A 13408-nucleotide genomic window follows, 5' to 3' on the forward strand; every position below is an offset into this window, starting at 1 on the left:
AATTTGGAATACCGATGTAAGAAGTGTGTTAAAATCAGTGGAGAGTATGTGAAATAAATGTAAAGTTTCATCCTCCTATCTCGTTTCTTTCTGAGTAAAGCCAAAAACGTATCAGTAGCCCCTCGTAAACAGGTATTTAGGGGCTGATACATTGAGACCAGCGTTGTTCCCGCCAGTCCTGATGAAGGGGCATGCTTGAGTAAAACCCTTCTGATTCAGGAGCCATGGACGAGTGATGCTTTGCCACAAATACTACTGCATTCCATTCTGGAGTAAGATTTCTCATGTAGTGAATGTAATGTGACGTGTCATGAATTTGATGAGAGGTGGTCGTCATGCCCCTGCTCCACCCACTCTGTCACAGCTGGGCGAAAATGGTGTAATTATAACACAGTGCCGTGTTGCACCAAATTTATGCGCCTTTTGAAATCTTTTTATGCCAGAATACTGATGTGGAAACTTTGATGTATCGGAGCCATAATCTCCAGCAAGTTTATTGTATGTGCCAAATGAAAAAATAAACTAGTAATTCAGCAGTGGAATTTTATCCAACATGTCAGAAAATTGTATGTAATGAACAAGCAACAGCGTGCAAGCTGTGATATGCCTGAGTACAGGAGTGATTATTAACAATTATTAATTAAGCAATCAAGAAACCATTGTTACAACTTGCCTGCTACTAGTTGCTGTTTTTGAGGGGAAAATCAATTTTAAATCCACCAGCGCCATCTGGTGGAGAAGAAATCAACTCACAGAGGTGTAGATTTCCTTACAATGCTCCACTGAAGAAGGCTATGGCTACAGGCGACGTTGCAGTGTTGCATTACATCATTGGATCTAATGATTTTCTAAGAGGTGCATTGTGACCTACAATCTATCGTGACTGCGACAGTGTTGCATTTTCTTTCGCTGGGCACATGCTATTGAAACATAAGGGACTTGTCTGCAATTTGACTTTTTTACAGCAAAACTGAAGCTCTAAAATAATCATGCGACAACATGTCATAGAGAAGCTACAAAAATTGCCCTAGCCCAGGGGCAACCCGCTACTGAAGCTGTATTGGGGGCTGGTAAGACACTGGGCCTAGTTAATAATTTTTATTTTTAAGTCACTTTTTTTTTTTCCCGATATTCATTGACATTTTTTGTGTCAAATGTTCAAATCTCTTTTGTGCGAAGTTAAAAATGATTTTTATTTCTGTCTTTCCTCTTTTTTAATCTTTTTAGAGCAAAAAGTCACTTGTTCTGCTAAAATCTTGCACTATTTTCTCAAAAATTTCAAGCTTACATAATATCACTCCAGGAGTGAGATTCTCATATTTGGGCAATAAAATATGAGACTTTTCAAATGTCGAAATAAATGAATCAATCCCAAACAAGTGGAAAAAAAAACTACAACCACAAATAGTGAACATTAAAAATAAACACAAGCAGACAAATGAAAAGCAATAAAAAGGAATAATAAGCCACAAATTAAAAACAGTCAAAAAATGACTGATACATGGAGGTCCCACTGCTAGGGCTGAAATCTACACCTGCACCAAGCCCTTACAAATTTGGGGGCTACTAACAAAAATAATAGAGATGGGCATTAGTATGCCATAAATATTCCATATAGGACAAACCATAGGCTCCTATACAGCCCGATACAAGAGCTGGATGGCTAAAGGGCCTGTTACACGCGTCGATTAATCGTGCGTTTGCATGTGCGATAGCACCTGCCCCCATCGTTTGTGCGGCACGGGCAATTAGTTGCCCGTGTCGCACAATGTTGTAACCCCCGTCACACGTACTTACCTTCCAAACATCCTCTTCCTGAAGGGGGAGGCACGTTCGGCGTCACATCGACGTCACACAGCGGCCGGCCAATAGAAGCGGAGGGGCGGAGATGGGCGGGACATAACATCCCACCCACCTTCTTCCTTCCGCATTGCCGGCGGGACGCAGGTAAGCTGCAGTTCATCATTCCCGGGGTGTCACACGGAGCGATGTGTGCTGCCTCGGGAACAATGAACAACCGGCAAGCAGAAGGACGATCGATTTTTTCAAAATGTGTGACGTGTCAACGAGCAACGATAAGGTGAGTATTTTTGCTCGATCACAGTCGCTCGTAGCTGTCACACGCTACGATATGTCAAATGATGCCGGATGTGCGTCTATTACGACGTGACCCCGACGACATATCGTTAGATATATTGTAGCGTGTAACGGGGCCTTTAGACCACTGTAACTTACAACCATTCTCTTTCAATGACACTAATGTGGGAGAAAATCTTAATTTAACTCAATTACACTACAATTATACACATCTGTAGTTTCTAGATTGTTCCTTACACTCATTAACTTTGAGGTTCAAATTTGTGGAATTTGGAAACACAGGGATACGTATATAGCCATAACTGCCCATATTCACTGTTGCTCTCTCATTTGCAGGTATCAGACATGTTCCAATAACGGACTGGTAGCTGGATTTCAGAGTCAATACTTTGATGCCGTGTTGGATAGAGAATGGCAATTTTACTGCTGCCGTTACAGTCGAAGATGCTCCTATAGTTGCTGGTAAGTTCATAATGATATGTATCATGGGCTTTATAGGGTTAATTAGGCAAATAATACTAAACTTATAGTAAATATGTAATGTTCTTTTTATTTTATATACCTAATAATAGGGAAAATGTATTTACTGATGAATTTACTGATGAATGATGGGCATTGACACATCCTAAGTTCCTATTTCTATTCTTAAAAAGGTTGTCCACTATTTTAATATTTTAATAATGATGGCCTAACCTAGGGATAGGTCATCAATGTCTGATCAGCCAGGGTCCGACTCACCGCACCTCCGCTGATCAGCTGTTATCAATTTGGTGCCGGCAGCAGTTGGCCGGAAATGCTCAATTCTTTAGCTGCCCCATCAATTGATGGTGACCTGGTACTGTATATCTGCCTCCCATTGCTTTGTATGGGAGGCAAATGTGCAGTACCTGGACACGGACTCTATCAGTTGGTGGAGCTGAGCATTTCTGGCTACCTGCTGCCGTCATCGGTACCTAGAGCAGCTGATCGGCGGGGTGCCAGGTGTCAAACCCTGGATGATAAAACATTGATGACCTATCCTAAGGGTAGGCCATCAATGTAAAAGTAGTGGCCAACCTCTTTAACCACATACGAGATCTAGGCTTACTGTGAATGGTTAAAAACATTCTTGATCGCATAGTCCTTGTAGTTAAGATTTGGACATTTTCCTTTTTCCCCTGTGTAGATATTGGTCTGTGGAGCATTATGGGGAATAATGATGCTTATTTCTAATTAATGTATTGGAAATGTTCTTTTTTTCAATGTGTCTACAGGTTGACCCAAGACTATCCCGGACATCATGGGGAGGAAGTAGACATGGTTATGTATTCCTATGGATATTACATAAGAGGAGCAACCACAACCTTTTCCGGAGTGGAAAGGTTAGTTTAATTAATATTCCTCTTCTTCAAGTTCAGTAAACAAAATAAATCCACTAGGGGCATTTTTTTAAAAAGTATTAATTCAGCCATTGGATCTGAAAATAAGCTCATAAAATGAGGGTGGACATTTCAGCAAGATAATGATCCCAAACACATAGAAAAGCATAATGTCAATTGTTTTCAGAGAAAAAAAAATAAAGCTGCTATAATGGCCCAGCCAATCACCTGACCTGAATCCAATAGACAATTTATGAAAACAATTAAAGCTCTGAGTTCTGCCGCTGCTGTCACTTACTTTCGACCGCCGCTCATTATGCTCATTGCATATTCACTCCACTGCGGGCCAGAAGCAGCAGCAGTGGGGAGTCGGCAGGGCCGGAGACCCTAGATCAGCATCACGGACAGCAACGCCAGGGACAGGTGAGCAGAAAGTTCCCGTTCTCCATGTGTTATCACGGATAACACATGGAGAACACACGTGTGCCATAAACACGGCACATGGAGGGCGATACGCACCTTTGACACATCCGTGAAAAACGTGCGTGATTTTCTCGGACGTGTGAAGAAGGCCTAAGGAGTAGGGATGGGCGGACCCGGACTATAAAATTATAGTCCATAGCGGACTATATCCGCATGGTTTGAAACGTGCCCCGGTGTTTGATCCAGATCCAGCACTCGGCAAATTAAAAAAAAATTTAAAAAATAAAGAAAATAAGAATGAAGCGAGCAGTTCATACTTACCGAGGCTCCGTTGCGGCTGTACACTGCTCCTGCGGCCTCTCTGGACCGATCATCATTGGTAATCCATATGCACAGCTTTCCCCACCCACCGGCCATCCTGGGGTCTGAGATTGGTTGCAGTCAGACGTGCCCCCAGCCTGTGTCTGTCTGTCTGTCTGTCTTGCTCCAAAATGAGATCATTACAGTGACAACCGTCGCATTGGCCGCTCGGCTCGGCCTGGCCCCGCCCCCCGCACACATTGCCCGCTCGGCCCTGCCCCTCGTACACATTGGCCGCTTGGCCCCGCCCCCGCACACATTCTCGGCTCGGCCCCGCACCCTGCACACATTGGCCACTCGGCCCCGCCCTCCGCACACATTGCCCGCTCGGTCCCACCCCCCGCACACATTGGGCACCTATACACCTCCCCCCAGGACTACTCCACCTATTAGACAAGTCCTCCCCAGGACTACTCCACCTACTAGACTCCTCTCCTCCCAGGACTACTCCTATTATACTCCTCTCCCCCCAGGACTACTCCTCCTATTACACTTTTCACCCCCCAGGACTACTCCTCCTATTATACTCCTCTCCCCCCAGGACTACTCCTCCAATTATACTCCTCTCCCCCCAGGACTACTCCCCCTATTATCCAACTCTCTCCCCAGGACTACTCCTCCTATTATACTCCTCTCCCCCCAGGACTACTCCTCCTATTATACTCCTCTCCCCCCAGGACTACTCCTCCTATTATACTCCTCTCCCCCCAGGACTACTACTCCTATTATACTCCTCTCCCCCCAGGACTACTCCTCCTATTATACTCCTATCCCCCCAGGACTACTCCTCCTATTATCCTCCTCTCCCCCCAGGACTACTCCCCCTATTATCCTCCTCTCCCCCAGGACTACTCCTCCTATTATACTCCTCTCCCCCCAGGACTACTCCTCCTATTATACTCCTCTCTCCCCAGGACTACTCCTCCTATTATACTCCGCTCCCCCCAGGACCACTGCTCCTATTCTACTCCTCTCCCCCCAAGACTATTCCTCCTATTATACTCCTCACCTCCAGGACTACTCCTCCTATTATACTCCTCACCTCCAGGACTACTCCTCCTATTATACGCCTCTCCCCTCAGGACTACTCCTCCTATTATACTCCTCTCTCCCCAGGACTGCTCCTCCTATTATACTCCTCCTATTATAGTCCTCCTATTATACTCCTCTCTGAGGGGTGCGCAGCATGGGGGGGATGAAGCACGATGAGGGGTGCGCAGCATGGGGGGATGAAGCACAATGGTGGGTACGCAGCATGGGGGGATGAAGCACGATATGGTTGTGCAGGATGGGGTATGGAGCATGATGGGGGTGCACAGCATGGAGGATGGAGCACGATGGGGGTGCGCAGCATGGGGGATGGAGCATGATGGGGGTGCGCAGCATGGGGGATGGAGCACGATGGGGGGTGCACAGCATGGGGGATGGAGCACGATGGGGGGTGCGCAGCATGGGAAATGGAGCACGATGGAGGTGCACACCTCCCCCCAAAGCACACACACATACACCACCACACACATACCGCACAACACACCACACACACTGGGAACCACAAACACAGCCCTACACAGACACCCACACACACAGACAACGCCGCACACACACAACACCCAACACACAAACAACGCGGCATACACAAATATATGCACACACCGTGCAACACACACACACTGCACAAAACATACCTCCCCCAAAACACACACACGCACCCCACACACATACACCCACACAAACCGCGCAACACACACAGCACCACACACACACACAACGTTGCAGACACACAGCGCTCCACAAACAACGCAACACACACAACGCAACACACAAACAACACCGCTCTCACACACCCCCACCCAGACAACACCCAGATCATTTACAGCATCCTACACAAACACTTGGCAACTACACACAACAACGTCTATATATATAACAAAAATCATACATTAACTACACAATAAATTCTAGAATACCCGTTGCGTTAGAATCGGGCCACCTTCTAGTAAATAAATAAAACTATTGGAGTAGGGTCTCCCCAGATTATGATACCCAGCACAGATAAAGCCCATGGATACAGGGTGGAGCACCCAGCCATGCGCTCATCTTGGCTGTGTATCAAAATAAGAGGAACCGCATGCGTTTTTTTCTTTTTTAACTATTTAAATCATTTTCAAAAATGGCATGGGGTCCCTCCCAATTTTGAAACCCAGTCAAGATAAATCAAATAAATCACAAAAAGTCCTAACAGTAGGCAGGGTATTGGGCATTTCAACCCAACATAACATAACCACATTCAATCAAAATAATGATTGAAATAACAGAAGTGACAATACCATTAATGAAAATAAAATCTATTTTTATTGAAATAAAATTTAAAATAATATATTAAAACATCAAAACAGTTCTTTCAAATGTATATCTTAAAAGGGGGGAAACAGGCATAATAATAAAAATACTGCAAGAATAACAATTTTGCAGCTAATTCAAGCAGGAATAGTTAGTTAATTCTAAAATTGGAGCAAAAGAAAATGACCAAAGGTACAAAACCATAAAATAAATCTATGCCATCATGATAACTAGTGTGGTTTTGCTAATGGGATGTATGCCAAACACAGTAGATACATATAAATCCCTATTCACCAACCACTGGCAAGCATGGTATTAGAGAATCATGAAAAAGTATTGCAAATACTCCTAATTACCTTATTTGATGCCTGCTGGACCAAACAACCTGAGCCCCCTCACCCCGACACGTGTTTCGCCCAAGCTTCGTCAGTGGGTGGTAGTCCAGCCACGATAAAGCATGACAGGTGGGGCTGATATTCTCAGACTGGGGAGGCCTATGGTTATTTTCCGGCTTTTCCCGGTTGCCCTGATGGGTTAATAACAGCCCACAACTGCTACTAAGCCCTAGCTTAGTGATGGTAGGTGACTATGACATCCCCATAACTAATTTGTAAGTGAAAATAAATAAACAGAAAAAAAAATCCTTTATTTGGAATAAAATACAAAACAGCACCCTCTTTCACCACTTTATTAACCCCAACACACCCCTGGAGTTCCAACGTAATCCACAGGTCTCATGATGGTCCTGGCTCTGCTACATCCGAGCCTGGAGAGAACGAAAACATGTCCAATCTCTCCAGGCTCTGAGAAACACTGACAAGAAGGACCTGGTTGGCAGCAGTGACGTCACTCAGTTCACCAGAAGTCATACCGGTATGACCTCTGGTGACCTGAAGCACTCTGGATTAAAGTACGGGGTTGTGTCCTGCTCCCCGCCAGCCCTTTAACACTGACAGTGCCGCCTGGGTGTGCGGTGATGTCACTCAGGGAAGGAAGACCATAGGAACCTTTCTGCTGTGACTGCAAGTTACCTGAATGATGTCATGGCTGATCGCAACTCATACTCTGCCTGCAGTTAAAGCGTGCGGACATATTCCATGATCGCGCTCTGTAATTTCAGATATATAGTAGAGCCAGGACCATTGTTGGACCTCATGTGGATTACATCGGTACTGCAGGGGTCTGTTGGGGTTAATAAAGTGGTGAAAGAGGGTGCTTTTGTATTTGATTCTGAAAAAGGATTTTTTTTGCCAGGATGTGTAGATTTAGTGCATGTATATGGTGTAAAAATTCCATTACCAAATTTGCATCTCTTCGCCCAAAAATGCAAAAAAAAACGTTTTTTTTTTTCAGCTAGGAGGTGCAAATTTGGTGCTGAAATCTGGTGCACAGAATTTCAGCACCAAAGATGCTCCTCCTGGCAGAAAACAGTGGCAAAAACCTGCGCCCAAAAAAAAAAAATGCTTAAAAAAATGGGTAAAAAAAAGTGGGGTTTTTTTTTGCCAGGAGGTGTAGATTGGGTGTAGGAATGTGGTGTAATATTTTATCACCAAATCTGCATCTCTTGGCATAAAAACTGCGGTTTTCTGCCAGGAGATGCAGGTCTGTGAACTCCAGGACCTCCACCTGAGGTTAGGTTACCTGCAATCAGAGGTAAAGGACTGTGGGAACCTCCAGCTGGGACCACAAATGACCTGAGTAATGTCACCACTCATTGCACAGCTCACTCATTCTCTGCACTCACAGCGGACAGTAATACTCTATGGCTGCTCGCTATGACTTGGATGTAGCAGAGCTGAATCATTGTGGGACATCGAGTGGATTACATCAGACCTGCAGGGGTGTTTAGGTGGTTAATAAAGTAGTGAAAGAGGGTGAGTTTTGTATTTTATTCCAAATAAAGGATTTTTTCAGTGTTTGTGTTTGTTTACTTTCACTTATAGATTAGTGATGGGGGTGTCATAGATGCCTGACATTATTTTCTTTGGACTTATTGACAGCTGTGTGCTATTAACCCCTTATTACCCTGATTGCCACCACATCAGGGTAATCAGGAAGAGCTGGGTAAAACGCCGGGCTTGTCGCATCTAATGGATGCGATAATTCGGGCAGCTGGAGGCTGATATTTTTAGGCTGGATCTCCCCAGCCTGAGAATACCAGCCCCCAGTTGTTGGGCTGTATCTTGTCTGGGTATCAAAATTGAAGGGGACATCGTTTTCTTAAATTATTTATTTAAATAATTAAAAAAAGTTGCATGCTGTTCCTCTTCTTTTGATACACAGCCAAGTTAAGCGCAGGACTAGGGCTGCAGACTGCAGCAATGGGCTTTATCTGTGCTGGGTATCAGAATACGGGGGGGACCCTGCGCCATTTGTTTCATTTATTTATTTTTATACCATGATACTGACGGTAGATGCTAGAGGGTACACGGGCTCCTTCCAGGTATAAATAAGAGATGTAGATATACAATGCATAATGGCTAGAGTGGTCTACAATAGTGCCAGTCATAGGGGTAGCCACATTGCACCCAGCGTGAGCCAACCATGTCAGCTACACTGCTGCATTTGTTCCTATTAGTGATGAGCGAGCACTACCATGCTCGGTTGCGCCGTACACGTAACGAGCAGTTGGTGCTGGGATTGGCGCGACTCAAGTATCCAAGTATAATGGAAATCAATGGGGAACTGGAGCATTTTTCTAGAAGATTTTCTAGAAAAATGCTCACGTTTCCCATTGTCTTCCATTATACTCGGTTATTCGAGTCGTGCCCATCCGAGCACCAAAGTGTAGCCTGAGACAGAATTATATAAGGCAGGATATTTACATACAATATACACAGGGCTGACAATCAATACTTCATAATGCAATTGCTATTAATTAATACTTTTAATAGCTTTTATTTCACCAGTTTAAATGAGTTGTTTGGTCAAATCAACTTATCATCTTTCCATTACAGAGGTAATACCTTCTTCATTGATGGTGGTTTCACCACTTGTGCCTTAACTGAATGGCAGAAGGGGAACCTTTATTTTAGCAAGAATGGAACAGCATGCTCAAGCGTTGCTCCATTCATTCCCTGTGGCGCTGCCAAGTGTTGTGCTTGACTTTTTATGTCAGCCATATAGGGAATGCAATGAGCGGCATTCAGGTATCCGACCTTTTTGTATTTTGTAATAGAGATAAAAATTCTCTGATCAGCCGATCAGTGCTGGACTGAGTGTTGGGGCATCCACTGATTAGTAAGTTATCTCCTCTGTGTTGGCTACGTAGACAATCGCTTTAATAGATGACAGGTGAACTCTATCAGTTTGAGGGTTTTTTAGATTTTTTGGGGAGAAATGGGGCCTATGGGTTTATAAAAATGTCTTAACTTGAAAATAGCTATCATGCACACCACAGCTGTGCTGTGATTGGTTCGTGTGGGTAACACCGATGGGCATAAATCTGGTGAAATCAGGTATAAGGAGATATTTGCTTCTTGCTATGTTTCATATTCAAGTACCATATAGTGTGTAATTGTTTTTTATGGTTGTTTTCCTAATTGTATTACCAAATAAAGAGTTAAGCCTGCTTTACACCTTTCAATTCTGCATACGATATCGTATGCGATGTGACACCCCCCATCGAACGTGCGTCACGTTCAGTTTGTTGACCGTGTCGCACAAACGATTAATTGCTGTCACACGTACTTACCTTCCATACGACCTCGATGTGGGCGACGAACATCCATTTCCTGGAGTGGGAGGGACGTTCGGCGTCACATTGACGTCACGCGGTAGCCGGCGAATAGAAGCGGAGGGGCGGAGATGAGCGGGACGTTAACATCCCGCCCACCTTCTTCCTTCCGCATTGCCGACGGGAGCCGCGGGACGCAGGTAAGATCTGTTCATCGTTCCCGGGGTGTCACACACTGTGATGTGTGGTACCTCGGGAACATTAAACAACCCGACGTGCAATTTTATGGAAATTAACGACGTGTATGCGATGAACGGTTTTTCGTTCAATCGCAATCGCACGTAGCTGTCACACGCTACAACAACACTAACGATGCCGGATGTGCGTCACTTACGACGTGACCCCGCCGACACATCATTACATTTGTTGTAGCGTGTAAAGCCCGCATTAAATGAAACAAAAAGTGTGATTCCATCAGTTAGTGGTGCAGCCTGTCACTTACAATTAGTTCCCATTTTCTTGTTGGTATGCTTCCTTCAAACTTCAACATCTTACCTAAATCCTCTTTTCTAGGGACCGTCAATGGAAATACATTGTTTGCAGAATGACGGATTTTGACTGCGAATTTGAAAACTTCTAGAGAAAGCGCTGACCTCGAGTACTGTTTTTTATCTTAGTTTCTGCTTTCGCTTGTATGATCGTTTTGCAGAAGTTCTCATATCCGTCCCTCATGGCTACATTCTTAGGTGCTATTATATCCGCAATGGCCATCATCACAGCAGCTGCCTATAGCTTCACTGTGACAAAATAAGAAACATTCTTACGCCAAAAGTACAGATAAAAATATATCTTTTCAACTCCTGGCAATGTCTGCTTACCATGCTAATCATATTCAAGCTCAATATCAAATGCTATTAATATTTTCAGACTTAAGTTTTCTCATGTCTTAAGTAAATGCCAGAATGTAGACACATTACTACTAGGGATGATCGAATACCTCAAATATTCGGCTTTGCGAATATTTGCCAAATAGGTCGCCACTATTCGACTATTCGCGAATATTCGATGCGCAATGTTAGTCTATGTGAAACCCCGAATAACAACTATTCTGAACTATTCGGGCTTCCCATAGACTCACATTGCGCATCGAATATTCGCATAACAGCGACCTATTCGGAAAATATTCGTGAAGCCGAATATTTGAGGTATTCGATCATCCATAGTTACTACCATTTACATCTTTACAGTCAAGTGGTATTAAGAAACCAGACTCCGCAGTTTAGATTTCCATTTAGTAGACACAATATGAAAGCAGCGATTTGTTAGATGGCTTTTTCACTGTTTCTTTTTTACTGTATTTTTAGGGTTTTTTTTAGTGTATGTAAAAACAATGATTTTCTTGCCTATTCCTTTTTACGTTATTTTGTTTTATCTGCGATATGTAAGATATACAATTTATGAATGCACACAACTGTATTATCTGAAATAAAATGCTACGTATGGCCTTTTCATGTTTTTTTTTTTTCTTAATTTGTTCCTGTTATAAGATAACAAATAAACCTAAAGCTACTTTCTAACTTCTGGCAGTATCCTTTACCCTCTAACCTAGTAGTCTACAGCCTATGGCTCTCCAGCTGGTTCCAAACTAAAACCACTCCATGTGCTGGGACATGTCGGAGATAAAGGGAAACTTTCTTGTCCAATAATGCTATTGACCTGCAGATAATGGGTTAATCTGGAGGTTATTCGTGAAAAGAAGGTGCCTTCAAGCAGTAGTGAAATTGCGGCACACGGAGAAAATGAACATATATGTATATGAGTATTACATGGCATATAAGCCTCCTCACACTGGTATGTCACTCTCCACAAGGATGAAGTAGATGGATGAAAAGGGTTAATCCGCGCTGCCAGAAGATGGTCACTGAAGATCGATGGAGGTTAAAACATCTGATTTTATTGTTCTAAACATTTCAGAGTTGTATGACTCCTTCTTCAGAAACAAAATCAATAATGTACATCCTCTTCTTTGTCCTTTCAGTGTACCTAATCGTTGATCGTTGACGCGTCGTTCCTTTCCCCATTATCGTTGATGTTGCAGGACGCAGGTTGTTCGTCGTTCCTGCGGCAGCACACATTGCTATGTGTGACACCGCAGGAATGAGGAACATCACCTTACCTGAGGCCACCCGCAATGAGGAAGGAAGGAGGTGGGCGGGATGTTCGTCCCACTCATCTCTGCCCCTCCACTTCTATTGGGTGGCCGCTTAGTGACGCCGCATGAACCCCCCCCTTAGAAAGGAGGCGGTTCGTCGGCCACAGTGACGTCGCTAGGCAGGTAAGTCTGTGTGACGGGTGTAAGCGATGTGTGCGCAACGGGCAGCGATTTGCCCGTGACGCACAACCGACGGGGGCGGGTACGCTCGCTAGCGATATCGATAGCGATATCGCTGCGTGTAAAGTACCCTTAAGTCTTATGGCAAGGCTTGTTAAAGGGTTGATATTGACTTTTAGGATTGCTACTTAAAATATGTGGCACTAGAGTTCAAGTCCTCTTCCGCTATAAAGAGTCAACTTGCATATTTAGTTTCCCAGAGGAGCACTTAATGGCTTTTAAGCCTCCTTACACTGGCATGTCACACTCCACAATGAAAAACATTATCTCTTAGACCTTCATCCATCTCTCCAGTCCAGGGAGAATAGCCAATATTCATTTAAGTTGGAACTTGTGAATTCTAGCTCCAACTGTATCTCTAGCAACATGCAATGCCTTTTCTATCATTCTGGACTTTTTGGACCAGTCACTTGATAATACAAGAAAATTAATGAACTGGAGGCCATTGCCCAGGAAGAACACATTAATATTCCTTGAAGTACATTGCCAGAATCTGGTATCTGGCTATGTATCATGTTTGCAACAGGTCATAACAGCCAAAGAGGCTCTACTAAGTACTAAAGACGCTTGTCCTGAAGGGTATGGATAATTCACACACTGCAATAGTCATTAACAGTGGCATTTTTGTGGAATTTAGAAAAACTACTTGTTCTATTAGTTTGTTAAGGTATTTTAATTTCCCTCTATCTCTGGTTTATTGCAAATGGCAGAAAGTTTGTATTGATAATAACCCAAATTTGTAATGGATGTTAAATAATTGAG

General features: G+C 43.8%; 1 protein-coding gene across 1 annotated transcript in view; it reads left to right on the forward strand.

Annotated features, from left to right (window-relative positions):
- Positions 1–11831, forward strand: part of DPT (dermatopontin) — a 63819-nt gene extending 51988 nt beyond the window's left edge. Inside the window, exons 2-4 of the mRNA XM_075335555.1 lie at positions 2434–2559; positions 3351–3458; positions 10828–11831. Coding sequence (XP_075191670.1) covers positions 2434–2559; positions 3351–3458; positions 10828–10894 — 301 coding nt within the window. The 3' untranslated portion in view covers positions 10895–11831. The remainder of the gene's footprint in view (positions 1–2433; positions 2560–3350; positions 3459–10827) is intronic.
- The last annotated feature ends 1577 nt before the right edge of the window (positions 11832–13408 follow it).

Source organism: Anomaloglossus baeobatrachus, chromosome 2 (genome assembly GCF_048569485.1).
Source record: "Anomaloglossus baeobatrachus isolate aAnoBae1 chromosome 2, aAnoBae1.hap1, whole genome shotgun sequence".
Lineage (NCBI taxonomy): Eukaryota > Metazoa > Chordata > Amphibia > Anura > Aromobatidae > Anomaloglossus > Anomaloglossus baeobatrachus.